This window comes from Balaenoptera physalus (genome assembly GCF_965194825.1).
Source record: "Balaenoptera physalus genome assembly, chromosome: 10".
NCBI lineage: Eukaryota > Metazoa > Chordata > Mammalia > Artiodactyla > Balaenopteridae > Balaenoptera > Balaenoptera physalus.
Genome location: NC_138889.1, coordinates 64,374,256 through 64,390,520, shown reverse-complemented (window position 1 = coordinate 64,390,520; position 16,265 = coordinate 64,374,256). Strand labels below are relative to the sequence as shown.

The 16,265-nt window shown below is 48.1% G+C and overlaps 1 protein-coding gene across 1 annotated transcript in view; it reads left to right on the top strand.

The window, feature by feature from the left end:
* Positions 1-16,265, top strand: part of LOC309637186 (FHF complex subunit HOOK-interacting protein 1B-like) — a 48,986-nt gene that overhangs the window by 5,448 nt on the left and 27,273 nt on the right. Inside the window, 12 exon segments of the mRNA XM_082411379.1 lie at positions 2,169-2,497; positions 2,627-3,265; positions 3,634-3,792; positions 3,986-4,072; positions 4,279-4,479; positions 8,398-8,477; positions 8,688-8,851; positions 9,282-10,061; positions 12,536-12,714; positions 12,874-13,036; positions 15,565-15,753; positions 16,126-16,212. Coding sequence (XP_082267505.1) covers positions 2,360-2,497; positions 2,627-3,265; positions 3,634-3,792; positions 3,986-4,072; positions 4,279-4,479; positions 8,398-8,477; positions 8,688-8,851; positions 9,282-10,061; positions 12,536-12,714; positions 12,874-13,036; positions 15,565-15,753; positions 16,126-16,212 — 2,866 coding nt within the window. The 5' untranslated portion in view covers positions 2,169-2,359.

Sequence of the window (16,265 nt, the reverse complement as noted above, 5' to 3'; positions counted from 1 at the left end):
AAACCTCCTTTATTCCAGGGTGTTGATAGATAAAACCCAAACTCCTTAGCATGATATTCAGTGATATTTATAACCTTCACCCATGTTTACCCTGCAACTTAATATTGTATCTCTCTTCTCTAAATAGTCTGAGATTAAGCCACACCAAACTTGCAACTGTTCTTCAAATTTGCTGTGTTCTTTCACAGTGCCATATTTTTGAATATACTGTTTTTAATATGAAGAAGGCCTTCCCGTCTGCTTTCTTTGTGGCCAGTATCTCGTTGTTAAAGATTTAAATCAGATATCACCTCTTTTCTGGAATCCTCTTATAGTTTCCCAGGAAGATTTAGTTGCTTTCCTTAGCACCCCCATGACATTTTTGTAAGTACCTCTGTTTATAATATCTATTGGAGTTTTGGTTTATGCTCCCCCAACAGTTTTTATCCATTTTTGTATTTCCAGTGCTTACCTATTATTAGCACAGTGTCCCAGTATTTATCAGTATGATGTACACCGACTTAGTCAATGAGTGAGCCCTGCCTGCTGTTTAGGACTGCTCCCACCCTTTATAAGACTGTCTTTTGAAAAAAAAAGAAAGACTGTCTTTTGTTCTCCAGAAGGTTTTCTTAAGCATAGTTGCTATCTTCCTTTAGTGTGAGCTGATAATGGTGAGAGGGAGTGTATCTGGGTAGAAGGGGTGGTGGTTAATATAACTGGAGGCCAAGTGTGGGCCTGTTGCCAGGTCTCTGGGTTCCTTTAGCCTTATTGAGTATAAAGAGGAAGGACAACTGAACCACACCTTTCCTCTGAAGTTTTTTTTTTTTTTCCTCTGAAGTTTTTATGCTTGTGAGATATTGTTGAGAGACAGTATTGCTGAGGGGGTGGTAGATGTGATGAAGAAGGAACTGTGAGCCATGGCCGAGGCCAACAGCTGTTTTGGTACTTTTCGCCATTCTCTAGTGAGGGTGTCACGTCATGTCCCCAGGAGTGAGTGTTGGATGCATCTGACAGGAGTGGGTATATGTGTGTTTATGGGAGTGTATCCTTGTGTTCTTTGCTAGAAAGAAAATTCTTTTGCTCTTTTGGTTGGCTCTGAATTTTTACCTCTTAAGATTATTCAGCCAGTTAAAGGTCTATTAGTGTATTTCCTCCTGGGTGGGCTTCTAGGGAGGGACCTGTAATAGTTAGAAAAAAATTTCTTCCTCAGCAGTCCCAGAGGGCCGGAGTCAGATCAAGACTGGATTTCCTGATTGTTCTTTGTTCATTCACTCATTCACTTAAGCATATACATTCATCAAATATTTATTGAGTCCCTAGGCACTGCTCTAGGTACTGGGGATACAACAGAGACCCCTTGCCCTCAATGAGCTTACATCGTAGTGGGGAAGATAGACAAATAAATAAGCAAATAAATATTTTTAGAAAGTAAAAAAACTGCTAAGAAGAAAGTATGATTAGGAAGCTAGAGAGTGAAGGTGGGAAGATGTGCTATTTAGATAGAATTGTTAAGTAAGTCCTCTCCGAGGAGATGGCATTTGGAAAGAACTGAGTGATGTGAGCAATGTGAAGATCAGGAAAAGTACACTCCAGACAGAGGGAAGAGCAAGTATTCAAGAAGCCTTGTATGAGTAAAGTATGAGTGAGGAAGGGTATGGTAGGAGGTTATACAGGTTGGATTATGTAGTGCCCTAGAGACCAAGGTAGAGGATTTGGATTATTACCAGTGTGATAGGGAGTCATTGGAGGGTATTCAGTAGAGGAGAGATGTAGTATAATTTATGTTTTAAAACTGGTTGCCGTGTGGGGAATAGATTCTCAGAGGGGCAAGACTGGAAGTATGAAGACCAGGTTGGAAGCTATTGCAATAGTGAGACATGTCTGGAGGGTATAGATGATAGGCTGATGAACTGGATATTAGAAGTAAGGACAAGAAGAAAGAAGGATGATGCCTAGGTTTTTGGCCTGAACAAGTAGGTGAATATTGGTATCATTTACTAAGGTGGAGAAGGCTGGGGGAGTAACACAGGTTTAGTGTTGGAATGAGTTCTGTTTTAGACATGTTGAATTTAAGGTGCTGACTGTGTGTGTGGAGTTTTCAGTGGAGTGGTGGTTCTGAGTTCTTCCTGCTGGGTGGTAGAGAGAGGCAAACTTCTGTTAACCTCTTCCATCCTTTCTCTTTGAATTAGATTTGTAGGTCTGGATCGGGCAGTGACCTCTGAGCTCACTACTCCAGCCTGGTATATCTTCTGGCTCCATGGACAGTTACTGGCTCCTACAGACCGGATGAAGCAGACTAGAGACACAAGTAGAGAAAGCCTCCGGCTGGCAAATTCTCAGAGTGTGGTCCTCTGGCCACCGGCCCTGCCCGGCCTACCTCATGGAGAGGATGAACTGGCTGAGCAGACTGGCCTCCCGGGGCCCTGGGCATCGTGTACCACAAGGGGCCAGTCTGCAGACCCCTGTCATGGCTGACCCTGAGACCTGCCTCATGGTCTTCAAGAATCACTGGTCCCAGGTAGGAGACTATATGCTGAAGGTCCCAGTCTACTGGCTGCCAGAGTCCTAACATTCTTTGTTCTCTCACCTTGCCATCTAGTCACCTCATCATCTTAAAATTTTTCTCTTATCTGTCCTCATTCCCCAGGTGGTGCGAATTCTGGAGCGGCAAGGTCCTAGGGCAGCTCCTGGGGGAGCCGACGATCTCAGTGCTGTGTGCAACCACACTTACCAGATGCTGACACTGCTGGCGGAGGATCGTGCGGTGCCCTCGGCTCCCACAGCTCCTGGGCCCCTGCTGGAGTTTGCTCTGCGCGAGGATCTGCTAACCCGTGTGTTGACATGGCAGCTTCAGTGGGATGAGCTTGGGGATGGGGTTGAGGAACGGCGGGCTGAGCAACTGAAACTATTTGAGATGCTAGTGAGCGAAGCTCGCCAGCCCCTGTTGCGGCACAGTCCAGTTCGTGAGGCTCTGCTGATCTTGCTGGATGCCTGTGGCCGCCCTGTGCCCAGTAGCCCAGCACTGGATGAAGGCCTGGTGCTACTTCTCAGCCAGCTGTGCGTGTGTCTGGCCCGGGAGCCTTCATTGCTCGAGTTCTTCCTGCAGCCACCTCCTGAGCCCGGAGCTGCTCCCCGTCTTCTCCTCTTTTCTCGCCTTGTACCTTTTGTGCATCGAGAGGGCACCCTGGGCCAGCAGGCCCGTGATGCCCTACTCCTGCTCATGGCTCTGTCAGCTGGAAGTCCCACTGTGGGCCGCTACATCGCAGATCACTCTTACTTCTGCCCGGTCAGCACCTCCTGGGATGGGGGGGTAGGGTATGGTGTAGGCACTGGAGAGCACCTTTCTGTCCAGGAGATGTGGAGGGACTGTGTACCAGGGCCCTCTCCTTCAGGAAGTAGCCCCCCTGGGCTTGAGAGCAGCACCTGGAGTTGGGGTGGGGATGAAACATGGGCTTAGGTGGATAAGGCAAGTCTGAATGCTCTTCATGGGCCAGTGTTCCCAGGTGATGTCTTGGCACCTTGGGTGACTAAATATCTGCTCTGAGAATAGCTCTTACCCCCTACTCGCATAAAAACTCTGGGTTAATAGTTCCCTGTTCCCCTTTTTTATATCGTCTGAGTCTTTGGTAACCTGTCCTTGGGGATGGCCCCCAGGTGCTGGCCACAGGGCTGAGTGCCCTGTACTCTTCACTGCCCCGAAAGATTGAAGTTCCAGGAGATGATTGGCACTGCCTGCGACGGGAGGACTGGCTGGGGGTGCCAGCCCTTGCCCTCTTCATGAGTTCCCTAGAGTTCTGCAATGCAGTCATTCAGGTGGGACTGGGGTTCCCAGGAGGTCTGGCCTTTGGTCATTCTGGGGAGATGGGGTGGGAGGGGGTGCATTCCCTGGAGTTCTGGTTTTCTTTCAGCTTGGGGGTAGGGTGCCTATTTGTATTCTCCTATTCTGCTCCCTTCCTGACAATGGTCCCGTTCAAAATCCTCCGTCCTCTCTCTTGCACCCCTACAGGTGGCTCACCCTCTAGTGCAAAAGCAGCTGGTAGATTATATCCATAATGGGTTCCTGGTGCCTGTCATGGGCCCTGCCCTGCACAAGGTGAGAGTCATGGGTAGCAAGGCAGATTAAGGGATTAGGTTGCGGGGTGGTTACCTCAATGCCAGGACCAATGCGGGTGGCAGTGGGCTGGGTACTCCTCCCTTTTTCCCTGTCTGCTCCTTGTACCTCCTTAGAACTTAGGGAAAATGGCTTAGCATATGTGCGGGGAAGCCCTAAATTTCCAAACTTTCCCTTCCTTTGTCCAGACCTCTGTGGAGGAGATGATTGCCAGTACCGCTTATCTGGAACTTTTCCTACGGAGTATTTCAGAGCCTGCCTTGCTCCGTACCTTCCTGCGATTCCTGCTATTACACCGGCATGACACCCACACCATCCTTGACACCCTTGTTGCCCGTATTGGCAGCAACTCCCGGGTATGGCCCCTACCTCTGTCCTGGCTTACCTGGGTGAGCCATCTTCTCTCTCCGACCTTTGTTCTGGGAGGGTGTTCCTGCCCTTCTTTGGCCTTTGTCTCCAGCAATCACTTCAAAGTTAGGTGGCATTTTCTTTCTAGTATTAAACTTTTAACTGTTTTGGGTACAATTTTAATGTGGCCGCCTGCTTTTGTAATATACAAACCTAGGACACAGTTACCTCTTCTGGATGACTTCGGCTGCTCGTCATGGCTGTAGGTTTTGCCATTGTGCGACACTTGTTATGTAGTATTGGCCTGAGGTTCTCTTCAACTGTGTAGCGCTTTGTGACTTGCTGTGGGTGACTTGAGATCACTTCTTCAGGCTTTGTGTCTGCTTTGATAGGTGATCCAGCTGCTACTAGTATGTTTACCTTTTCTTCCCTCTGGATTTGCTGTATTTGAACAGCTATAACTTGGGGCACCCATTTGCCCGCCTACCTACTTAACGTTCCTTCTTCCTGAACATTTTGTTTGAATGTTCACTATGTGTCATACTGTTCTGTGGTACTGAGGATATAATGGTAAGCAGTGATTGCTGACTTCATGGAACTTCCTTCATAGAAGAGGTAGACAGGTAAACACATAACCAAAATAATTGAAAATTGAGGTCATTGTTATAAAAAACCCAACAGGGTGCTTAGAAAACAGTAGAGTGGTCAAAAAAACCTTTCTGAGGAGATGACATTGAGTTGAGACCTAAAGGTCATGAGGGAGTTAGCCTATTGAAGAGCTAGTGGAAGAACAGTCCAGGCAGAGGGAGCAATGCATGCAAAGTACGTAAGTGGGGAAGAGGAAATGTACTTGAGGAAATGGAAGACCAGTGTGACTGGAGGTATAGTGAGCAAAGGGGAGAAGGGAAGGCGAGGTGGGTGAATTCAGATCATGTGTGGCCTTGTAGACCATGGTAAGAAGTTTAGATTTTAACCAATAGAAATGTATATAAAATAGGAGTAAATTGTTTCTAAGTCATAAAGACCTGAAGTCTTTCCGGGGGAGTAAAGCATTAGTTTAGCCATGGACTTTATGGCATTTATTTTGGCTCCATCAGCCATTTTTGTTTCCTTCTTTTATTATAAATAATTGAAGTTCTCTGGGTCCTTGTGTTAAAAATAGAAGTTCTTGGATCACCAAAGGTTCTAGAAAACTGTTCTAGATAACTGAGGTACCTGGTAGTAGGGTTCCAGGTAAGTAAGGTTCCTGGATAGCTATGTTTTGTATAGTTGAGGTTTCTGAAGCTACGTTAGGGTGTATATGAGATATTCTAGACTGACTCTGATTTGACCAGTGTTTCTGAACCAAGTGTACACTTTAAAATTTGAAAATGACAATAACCATAACAACAGATTCTAGGCTCTGCCTTAGATTTCTTGAATTATAATCTTTGGGAGTAGGCCCAAGGCATGTGTACTTTTATAATATTCCAAAATGTAATTATGATACATGCCTTGGGTTAAGAATTATTGTCATAAACCGATAGGGAAGAGATGTCAAAGCTTTAATTTTACAAAGGTATTGAGAAAGTTTTATTTCTCATTATGCTGAAGCTCGACCAAGGTCTTAAATCTGTTTGGCCTCATGGAATGTCCTGTTGATGTTTTGGGAATGTTGATTTCCTTCCTAGGGTTGATTTTTCTTCCTGTATTGGGCTCTATCCATCTTGATTTTGTCTTAATCTTATCCTAACTTCTTTGATTCTCCCTCAGTGTCTTTAGTCTTTAGCATATATTTCTGTTAGTCTTGCATTCGGTCCCCTGGTCTCAGGAGCCTTTCATGGTTTTGGGGTATTTATTCTTGGCTCTCAGTTCTTGGAGGAACCAAATCTCTTCTGATTTCAGGATGCCCATGGTAAACATGGAGGTGCTTTCCTTTCCCCTGTTTGGCCCTTTTAAGCTTGATTCTGTTGGCCTGACTTTGTAACTGCTATAGTCTGACTTTTGTGGCTTAAGGTGAATCATGCTGGCTAGCTAGCCTGAGTATCTGTATTAGTTTCCTATTGCTGTCATAAAAAATTACCACAAACATAGTGGCTTAAAGCAACACAAATTTATTATCTTACAGTTCTGTAGGTCATGTATCTGACACACACCTCACACCACTAAATTCAAAGTGTCAGCGGGGCTGCATCCTTTCTGGAGGCCCTAGGAGAAAATCCGTTTCCTTGCTCACTAGGATCATTGGTCGAATTTACTTAATTGTAGTTATAGGACTGAGACTCCTGTTTTCTTGCTGGCTGTCAGCTGAGGACCATTCCCATCTTCTAGAGACCAACTAAATCCTTGGCTTATGATCCCTTCTTCCATCTTCAAAGCCATCAGTGGTGGATCGAGTCCCTCTCATGCTTCAAATCTCTCTTCTTTTTGACCCAGCTAGAAAAGGTTCTTGGCTTTTAAAGACTCATGTGATTTGATTGGGTCTACTTGGATAATCCAGGCTACTCTCCCCATCTTAAATTTTTTAATAACCTTAATCATACCTGCAAAGTCCCTTCTGCCATATAAGGTAACTTACAGGTTCTGGAGATTAGGACCTGGACATCTTTGAGGGGCCATTTTTTCTACCTACCACACAATCTTTCAGTGAGTCTGAATGTTTTCATTGCTAGTTAAAATGGTCATTTAGGATAAACATCCATGCTGTCTAAAATGTGAACTGCTATCTTATCTCTTTCCCACCGTGATTGGCTTTTGTTTGGTTTTGTTTTGTTTTTTTCTTAAATGTATTTATGTATTTATTTATGGCTGTGTTGGGTCTTCATTGCTGTGCGCGGGCTTTCTCTAGGGGTGAGCGAGGGCTCCCCTTCGTTGCGGTGCACGGGCTTCTCATCGCGGTGGCTTCTTTTGTTGTGGAGCACAGGCTCTAGGCACGCAGGTTTCGGTAGTTGTGGCACGTGGGCTCAGTAGTTGTGGCTCGCGGGCTCTAGAGTGCAGGCTCAGTAGTTGTGGTGCATGGGCTTAGTTGTTCCGCGGTATGTGGGATCTTCCCGGACCAGGGATTGAACCCGTGTCCCCTGCACAGGCTGGCAGATTCTTAACCACTGCACCACCAGGGAAGTTCCATGATTGGCTTTTAACTCCCCCACAGTCATTTAGTTAATGATGAGCACCTAGACTGTGCAGGCAGTGCCCTGGACTAAGACCCAGTAGTTGTCTTCAGGGTGCTTAAGGTATACTTGCCGTAAGGGAAGTATACAGAAGGTGCTTCGGGGATTCATAGGAGTGAGGGAGTGCTTACATGTGTCTGTTCTCTTCATCTAGCCAGAGGTGAGCCACCCTTTTTACTTTTCTAAAACAAAAGGTTTCCCTTGTTCTGGACCCACCTATTTTTTCCTTTTCCTGTCAGCTGCCCTTGAACTTTTCTTTATCCTACCTTCTGAGAGAGACACTGGTGTTGGAGAGGTGACTCAGACTCCATGTTCACAGCCCCACCCACTTCCCAGCTGGGACTCTTCCAGGTTCCCTCTGGTTTTTTGTTGGTAGGCATTCAGTTACTATGCTGCTATAGTCCGTTGACAGGCATTCCTTTAGTTATCACGTTGCTGTTGTCTCCTGTTAGTCATTCACTCAGTCCTAGTATTTCCTGGGGTCTCTTCATGGGTATTCATTCCATTTAAGTATTGCTGGTATCTCTGCTGCCAGGTATATATAGCCAGAGAGTTTGCTGACATGTGTATGGTCTATAGAAATACATTAAATCTGACATGTGGTTCGTTCCTATCTGTGAATAATGAGGTCTTGACCACACAGATCATGTGATCATTTATTTAATATTTGAATGATTGTTTTGTGCCAGGCCCTGTGCCATCGTTGCTCCAGGAGAGGTTGGTTGGGCCTGGGGTTGGGGAGGTTTCTATTTGGTAAACATATTGGAGGGTAGAGAGCTCTTATGGTGACTCCCACCCCCCTTCCCCCAGCTCTGCATGGTCTCTCTGAGTCTCTTCAGGACCCTACTGAACCTCAGCTGTGAGGATGTCCTGCTGCAGCTGGTTCTCAGGTACCTGCGGGGGCAGGGCTGAGGGATGGCTGACCCTGAACCCTCCGGGCCCTCAGGGCCTTGTGCATGGCTGGGGTGATGGGTTGCATCGGGGTTGCCTGTGTGTGTCCTCTCGAAGCCTGGCTTAGCCATATAGTTCCACTGATGTTCCCTCAAGCCCTGTCCTTCCTTCCTGATCTATCCTGTGTCCCTTTTCTGCTGCTTTCCCAGGTATCTCGTCCCGTGTAACCATGTGATGCTGAGCCAGAAGCCAGCTGTGCGCGACGTGGACCTATATGGACGGGCAGCAGACAAGTTCCTCTCCTTAATCCCACGCTGTTGTCGGCACCGTGCCTCCAGCCCACCTCGTCCAGAGCATGCCTCGTGGGCACGAGGTGGGCCTAGCAGAGAGGCAGGGAGAAGGGAGGACACGACGGGTATGGCCTGGCTTCTGGGGGAGCCTAGCAAGAAGGTGGGAGGAGGGAGGTGGCCGTGAGTGGCATTCCGTCTTTGGGGGGGTTGATGAGGGGTGTTGTAGGGTGGATCCTTAACTCCACCAAAGAAATTTAGCTTCTGAGCAAAGCTGTTCCTTTTCTTCACTCCAGTTGTACTCTTCTATTTCCATTGTTTTTGTGGTGTTGGTGGTAATGAGGAGGGGGTGGTGGATGAGGAAAAGCTTAATTTGAGGGGTGGAGAGTCAGCTGTCTGAATCGGTCCCGTGTTTCTTCTGCTTCATGGCCTTCTCTCTTAGTTACCCAAGGTGTCTCATCCCTCCTCCTGCACCTCTGGCTCTTTGATCTCTCTTATGTTTTTTCCCCTCTGCAGGCCCTGGAAGCCCAAGTGTTGACTCCTCTTCTGTGGTGACGGTACCCCGGGCCTCCACGCCATCTCGTCTGGCCCTCTTCCTGCGACAGCAGAGCCTGGGTGGCTCCGAGTCCCCAGCCCCAGCCCCTCGCTCACCAGGGCTTGCTGCCTCCCCAGCCTCCAGCCCTGGCCGACGGCCCAGCCCTGTGGAGGAGCCCGGTGAGCTGGAAGACAATTACCTGGAGTATCTGCGTGAGGCGCGCCTTGGTGTGGACCGCTGTGTCCAAGCCTGCCGCACCTGGTCTGCCCCCTATGATGGCGAGCGTCCCCCTCCTGAGCCCAGTCCTGTTGGCTCCCGGACTAAGAAACGCAGCCTGCTGCCTGAGGAGGACAGGGACAATGCAGGGGAGGGGGAGGTGGAAGAGCTGGGGAGGGGGGCGCAGGCTCTGGGTGCAAGGGAGGGCCCTGGCCACCTGCCCCCTCCCCAGCTCAATGGGGTGCCAGGACCATGGCCTGAGGGAGCCAAGAAGGTTCGTCGGGTGCCACAGGAGGGAGCTGGGGAACTACTAGAGGGCACCTCCGAGGGTGTGGCAGGACTAGAGAGCTTTGGGCAGGAGCTCCGGGAGCTGGAGGTGGCATTGAGCAATGGGGGCGCCGGCTCCGAGCCCCCTCTAGAGCCTTCACTACCTCTTGAGGAGGAGGAGGCCTACGAAAGCTTCACCTGTCCCCCTGAGCCCCCTGGCCCCTTCCTCAGCAGCCCTTTGCGGACTCTCAACCAGCTGCCAAGCCAGCCCTTCACTGGTAAGCTACTTAGCCTAGGTCTTCTCCTTTGTGTACTCTTTGCATGTTCTCGACATATTTGTGCTGGTTTCTGAGACTTCTTGCCCATGCCATTCTTGTACTTGCTTAGCTCTTCATCCATTTTGCTTGGGTCCCCTCCAGATACATATCATGTCATACTGTGTCTCAGTGTCTGTCTGTAGTCTTCCATGCTTGTGCTGGTTTGAGTATTGACTTCTGTCTAAGCCTTGTATGTCTGTCCTTTATGCATGTTCCTCCTCTTCCTCAGTCTGGCCATTTTCTGGGATGTGTGATCAGGATATTCTGTGTTTGGTGTTTCCTGGTGAATCAAAGTAATACATCTGAACCATGTGGAAGACATACGTGCCGTCCTGTATATGAGGCACCTATAAATCATGCTGTTCCATGTTGTTCCCACCAGTATATCTGTCTGGGTGTTGGGTCTCTTGTCAGCTCTTCTGTGGCCCAGGGTCAGCTCTCTGGTATACTTCTCTTCTTCAGCCCTGGCCTCCTTTCTCCCAGCCTCTTTAGAGAAGGGCTCAGTTTCAGGTTTCTCCTGTTCCCTATCCTTGCACCCTGTTGGTTGCCCTGACTACTCAGTAAGACTTTCTAAGGGTTTCTGGTTAGTGGTAAGAACTGAAGCAGATAGAGTGAAGTACCTCTGTCTGGGTAAATTAGATCAGTGAAATACCTCTGTCAGGGCAAATGACAAAGTGTGGCCCTGAGCCCCCCAGCTAAGTTCTTTTGGTCTCTCCAAAAGACCTTGGAGCTAAATCTGGCCTGAGTGGCTGGGCTAACTCCTCTTTGTTTTTGTTTGGGAGCCAGCTTTACCCAGCCCAACCCTCATCTGGCTCTTGTCCCTACTCTACACCCCATGCTGGGGATTAGTGGGGAGGCACTTCTGGGAAGCTGTATAGTGCTTTGGACTAGACATACCTTGAGTTAGCATTCCATCTATGTCTTTGATGCATGTAAATCACTTACTGTGATGCTGGTACATTGTGAGAACTCAGCATGTGATAGTTTAGGATTATCATCTCTTGGGTACATGGCAGATACAAGTTGACCAAGGTACCCACATATCTTCCTGTTGTTTGTAGTCAAGTTATCATGCATTGATCAGTACATGTCCTAACTGGGCCTTGCACAGCATCAGGCCTTTTGCTCTGGAGTAATGACAACTCTCTCTTGCAGACTACAGAAAATATATCTTTTCATTTATTTAGCCTTTGCTCTGCTCTTTTCTGCTCTACACCACTAGAAGGTGGTGTGCAGGTTTTACCACTTTCTTGAAGCGTTAATTGAAGCTCTGTCCTTTTTCTTCTTTTAAACTCATCTGAGCTTTTTCTCTTGCAAAAAAAGTCCCCAGAGATGAGAAGGACAAAGTTATGGGATATCTTAGGACCCTGCTAAGCTAGAGTTGTTTTAGAGCTAAGGCTAGTCATGTGCATGTGGAGTAAGAATGTTCTAGGATCTTTTTCAGGATTCAGTGTCTCTTGCCCTTCATTGCTCTCCTGCCTCAAGTCTTAGTGCAGTTCCTAGGCACACTCCCTCTCCCTGACAAATCCCTGACCAGACAGACTGTGATGGTTCTACAGTCCTAGTGTTGGTGATCTGGCTCAGTTGAGGCCAGTTCTCCCAGAAGATCATTCTAATCCCTTCTGCCATCCTCTTTTTCACCAAAGAGTCTGTCCTGAATCAGTTTTCTCTGGCCCTGAACTAAGCTCTTTTTTCCCTGCAGATTCTATTTCACCACCTTGGTTCCCAGCTCCTGAACAGACCTGATTTCTTTTTTGGTTCTCCAAAGATTTCTCCCCTAACTTTAAGTTGACCAATCTAGTCGCCGTCTTTGCCTTCACTATACTTGCTTCTTGCTTTATTTCTGGCTCAGGTCTAGTGTTAGCCTCTGTCTTTTATGTAACCTGATTTCTTCTTTTGGTCTAATCACTTTCTCACTTGTTCTTTCTTCAGTTGTCCTCTTGGGTGAAGCTTTTTAAAAAGCTGAGAAATATATAGCTTATGGTTGTTATTGAATACTTATAATTTGCTAGATTTTGGCCTAAATGTTGTGTATCAGTATCTCTTTGATCCTCTTAATAACCTTATGAGGTGGGTGTATTTTCTTATTTTACCAAGTAGGAAACTATGCCTGGAGAGTTTTGATTCATCCAGTAACTTAACTAGTAAACGGTAAAGCTAAAATTTGAACCAAGTCTGTCTGATTCCAGAGCCTGTGGTCTGGCCCTTCAGCTAGAATGTGTATAAAGCTGGCATCTGGACCTCTTGTGGGTCCATGTGGTGTCTGCCATTTTATCTCCTCCAGAATAGGTGGTCACAGGATATTTAAACATGCAAATCATTTTCTGACACAAATAATTTTCATCTAGTGGTGGTGGGGGGGGTCTCATTTTGGGGAGGAATGCGTGTGATGTGCATTGTGTTCAGGCCTTGTATCCTTGTGCCCACCCTCCCAGGCCCCTTCATGGCTGTGCTCTTTGCCAAACTCGAGAACATGCTGCAGAACTCCGTCTATGTCAACTTCCTGCTGACGGGGCTGGTGGCCCAGCTGGCCTGTCACCCCCAGCCCCTGCTCCGCTCTTTCCTGCTCAACACCAACATGGTCTTCCAGCCCAGTGTCAAGTCCCTGCTGCAGGTGTGCGATGCATGCATGCATGGGTGCGTCCAGGCTCCATGGTGGGCCAGACCCACAGCTGGAGTGGCCCTGGGGGGGCTGGGAATAGGTCCAGTGGGGCTAGAAAGGACTATGTCAGTCTAGAGCCACCCAGAAATGTCATGAAGTTGTGCTTCATAGGTGCTGGGCTCTGTGAAGAATAAGATTGAGAGCTTTGCAGCCTCCCAGGAGGACTTCCCAGCACTGCTATCCAAAGCCAAGAAGTACCTCATTGCCCGTGGCAAGTTGGACTGGACTGAGGGTCCTGCAGCAGGATCTGCCCCCCGCCGATCTGATTCCCTAGGTGAGGCCTACCCTGCCACCACCTCCCTGTCCTCCCTAGGCAACTAATTAGCTCAGGTTAACTGAGTTTCTTATTAAGGTTGAAGCCTTGTGCCGGGAACTATGGAGTTGCAGAGAGTAGAGTCTTGATTTTGTCCTCAGGTTTCTGGGCAGAGGAAAAACATAGTTTTGTCCACTGAGAGCCAAACCAACGGTACCAGCAAAAACTACTCTAGAAGTTGGGGACGGGCAAGGGGACAGAACAGTCTCTAGGTTGAGATATTGTTAAAGCTTGGTAAAGGACATGGCATTTGACATGGGCCTTGAGAGATGGGTAGGACTTGGGTAGGCAAAGCAGTGGGATGGCTTTATTCTTTTGTTCAGGGGACAGCATGAACTGTTTAGTTGGAGCAGGGGATTTGGAAGGTGGTGGAACAGTTGGTAGTGAGGTTGGAAAGATTTTGTCAGAGCAGAAGGTTCTCAGCGTAGAGGCTGGGCTAGGCAGAGGTTGTAAACTTTTAGGCAGTGAGAAACCATTGGAGGTTCTTAGATCTGGGAATGGAGAGATAGGTGTGTTAGTTCATGTGCTAGTTGCACTGGAGCTCGGAGAAAATGAAGTCAGAAGAGCAATTGGGAGGCTTCTGCCATAATGCAGATGTGACCTGTGAGGCTTGAATTAGAATAGTGGAAATAGAAAGGAAGAATTTGAAAAGGTGGAAATGGGAAGGAAGTACTGGCAGAGTCTGGTGAGTGGTTGTGGGGTATAAGGAAGAAGGAAGAGTTAAATATGACCATGATATTCTAAATTTACATCTTTCATCAACAAGTATCTGAGTGCTTGCCGTATGTGCTAGGTGTTGTCTTTGGTACAGGGGACTCAGGGAGGTACAAGATGTGATCTTTGCTTTCAAAAAGCTGATAGTCTAGATAGTGACTAGAGGATTGTCATAACTGAGGGAGCAAGGTCCCAAAGGTGGTGGAAGTAAGTGGGATCCAGAGCACAGGAAAGTCTTTTTCCCCCTTTGAGGCAAATGAGGAGAGATCAAAGGAGGAAGTGTTATGTACAAGTGGAGTTTTGAGGTGTGGAGGGAAATTTTAGGGAGTTGAAGTCATCCTTTATTTGCTAATTGAAGTAGGAGGCAAAATAATATGCTGAGCAAGAGAGCAGAGGTGAGATGGGGGCTTAAGGAGGAAAGTGTATAGGTTGGGAAGAGGGTACCAGAAGGGTTACTATATAGCTGTGAAGGCCCAGCTGAAATTCCTTAGCATGATTTCCTCATGGTCCAGTACCAGGAATTATTTCTTGCTTCCACAGTCCTGGTACTGTGTTCACTGTGGAGGGCCCAGGGATATAGAGGTAAATAAGACAGAGTCCAAGCCCTTGAACTCACAGATTAATGTATGAGGTAGAAGATATGAGAACAAGTTATTAAAATGCAATGTGATAGGGCAGTAAAATGGGAAGTTAGTGGAGGGCAAATTAGAGGAGAGGTAGGGATGGGGAAATTAGGCTAAGGATGAAAACATTGAGGAAAGCAAAATTAAGGCAGAAGGGGCTACAGAGGCATGAAAGGAGCCTGAAGGGTTCCAGGAGGAGCACATAGGTGTGGATGCCAAAGCAGGGAGAGTTTCTAGAAGAGGTGAGGAAGTGTGTAGAGAGTTTCTAGAAGAGGTGGGAGGAAGTGTGTGAACCTGGTTGCAAAGGGATCTGAACGCCAAATCTAATATATCTGTTTAGCATATCTCTGTAGCCATTATTAGAGGTCGAGAATGGGAATGGTATCATGATCTAGAGACTAGATCCCTAGAGTCTAGGCCTTAGGTCTTGGACAGGGCCAAGAACAGATCCAGAGCCAGCAATCTAGGAGGAAGGAAATTAGAGAAGAGAAGGCAGTATTTTAAATGGTTCATTTGAGTCTAAGCTGACATGAAGTTGTCTGGCCACAACCAGTGGGAGGGTGGCTTTGGTGGATGTAGGAGAGGGATTGGTGGAAGGCCAAGTGGTGGCACAGGAGAGCAGATCTTGGAGGGACAGTGGTGTGTGACAGATCTGATAAAGCCACTGAACTATGAGTGCATATATAGCACCTGTGGGTATTGAAGGAGCAGGGGATGTGGGTGCTGTGTTATAGATAGGCAGGAGGAAGGAGGAAATGTTTGACTCTAGTACAGGAGGGTGCTGGGCAGCAAGAATAAGGGCATGTTACAGACTGAGGAGAAAGAGCTTGGTGATGGTAGAAGAGTGATTGGGAAGGGAGGCGCAGTAAGAGAACCCCTCACGGTGAAGGGGCCTGGAGAAGGGAGGGGTCTTGTCTGGGAACGAAGTGTCTGAAGGGTTGACTGCCTAAAGACTGAGCATGGTGGTTGGCTGGTGGGGAGGCTGGGTAGAGGGAAGGAGGCTGGGCAGGCAGCACTCTGGTGTTAAGAGTTCTAGTGGAGAGGTCCGTGCCCCTGGGGGAGTGGAGGTGCGTGGGGAGGGGAGTCTCCTCTCCCAGGCCAGGGGACTTTGCCTGACGCCAGCAGCTTCACGACACTCCTGTTTGTTCCCAGTGAAGAGCCGGAGGCCGTCCTTGGGGGAGTTGCTCCTGCGGCATGCACACAGTCCAACCAGGGCTCGGCAGCCGGCACAGATGGTTCTTCAGCCTGGGAGAGACGGCACAGGACTTGGCCTAGGTGGGGGCTCCCCTGGGGCATCAACGCCGGTCCTACCCCCCCGGGGTGGGGCCCCTGACCGCCAAGGTGAGGCTCTGCGAGTCAAGAATGCTGTCTACTGTGCAGTCATTTTCCCTGAGTTTCTCAAGGAGTTGGCTGCCATCTCCCAGGCCCACGCTGTCACCTCGCCTTTCTTGTTGGATACTTCAGAGGAGGGATCTGGCCCTCCCATCTCAGGCTTCGGGCCCCTCAATCCTTAACTTTCTTCCATGGACAATCAGGGCCTTGAGTGGCCTGTGCTGGGGCCAGGGTGTAGGCTCCTTTTTATGTTTGGAGGCAGTGGCAAGAGGACTTTTTAATTTATTTCCGATGAATGTTTTCTGGAGAACTTGTTGCAATATGTATAAAAGGGAAATCTCTATTCTGTGCTCATTCTTCTTTCCCACCCTTTTTCTGTAGGGCTGGGGCCCCAAGAAAGTTGTACATGGATGGGGAAGTGGTCAGGGTGTTTTCTGTCTGGCGAGGACACGATGCCAAGGTTTCGAGGTACTTCTTATGCCTTTAGAGGGTGAGGGGACATGAAGCCTGGGGAAAAAGGT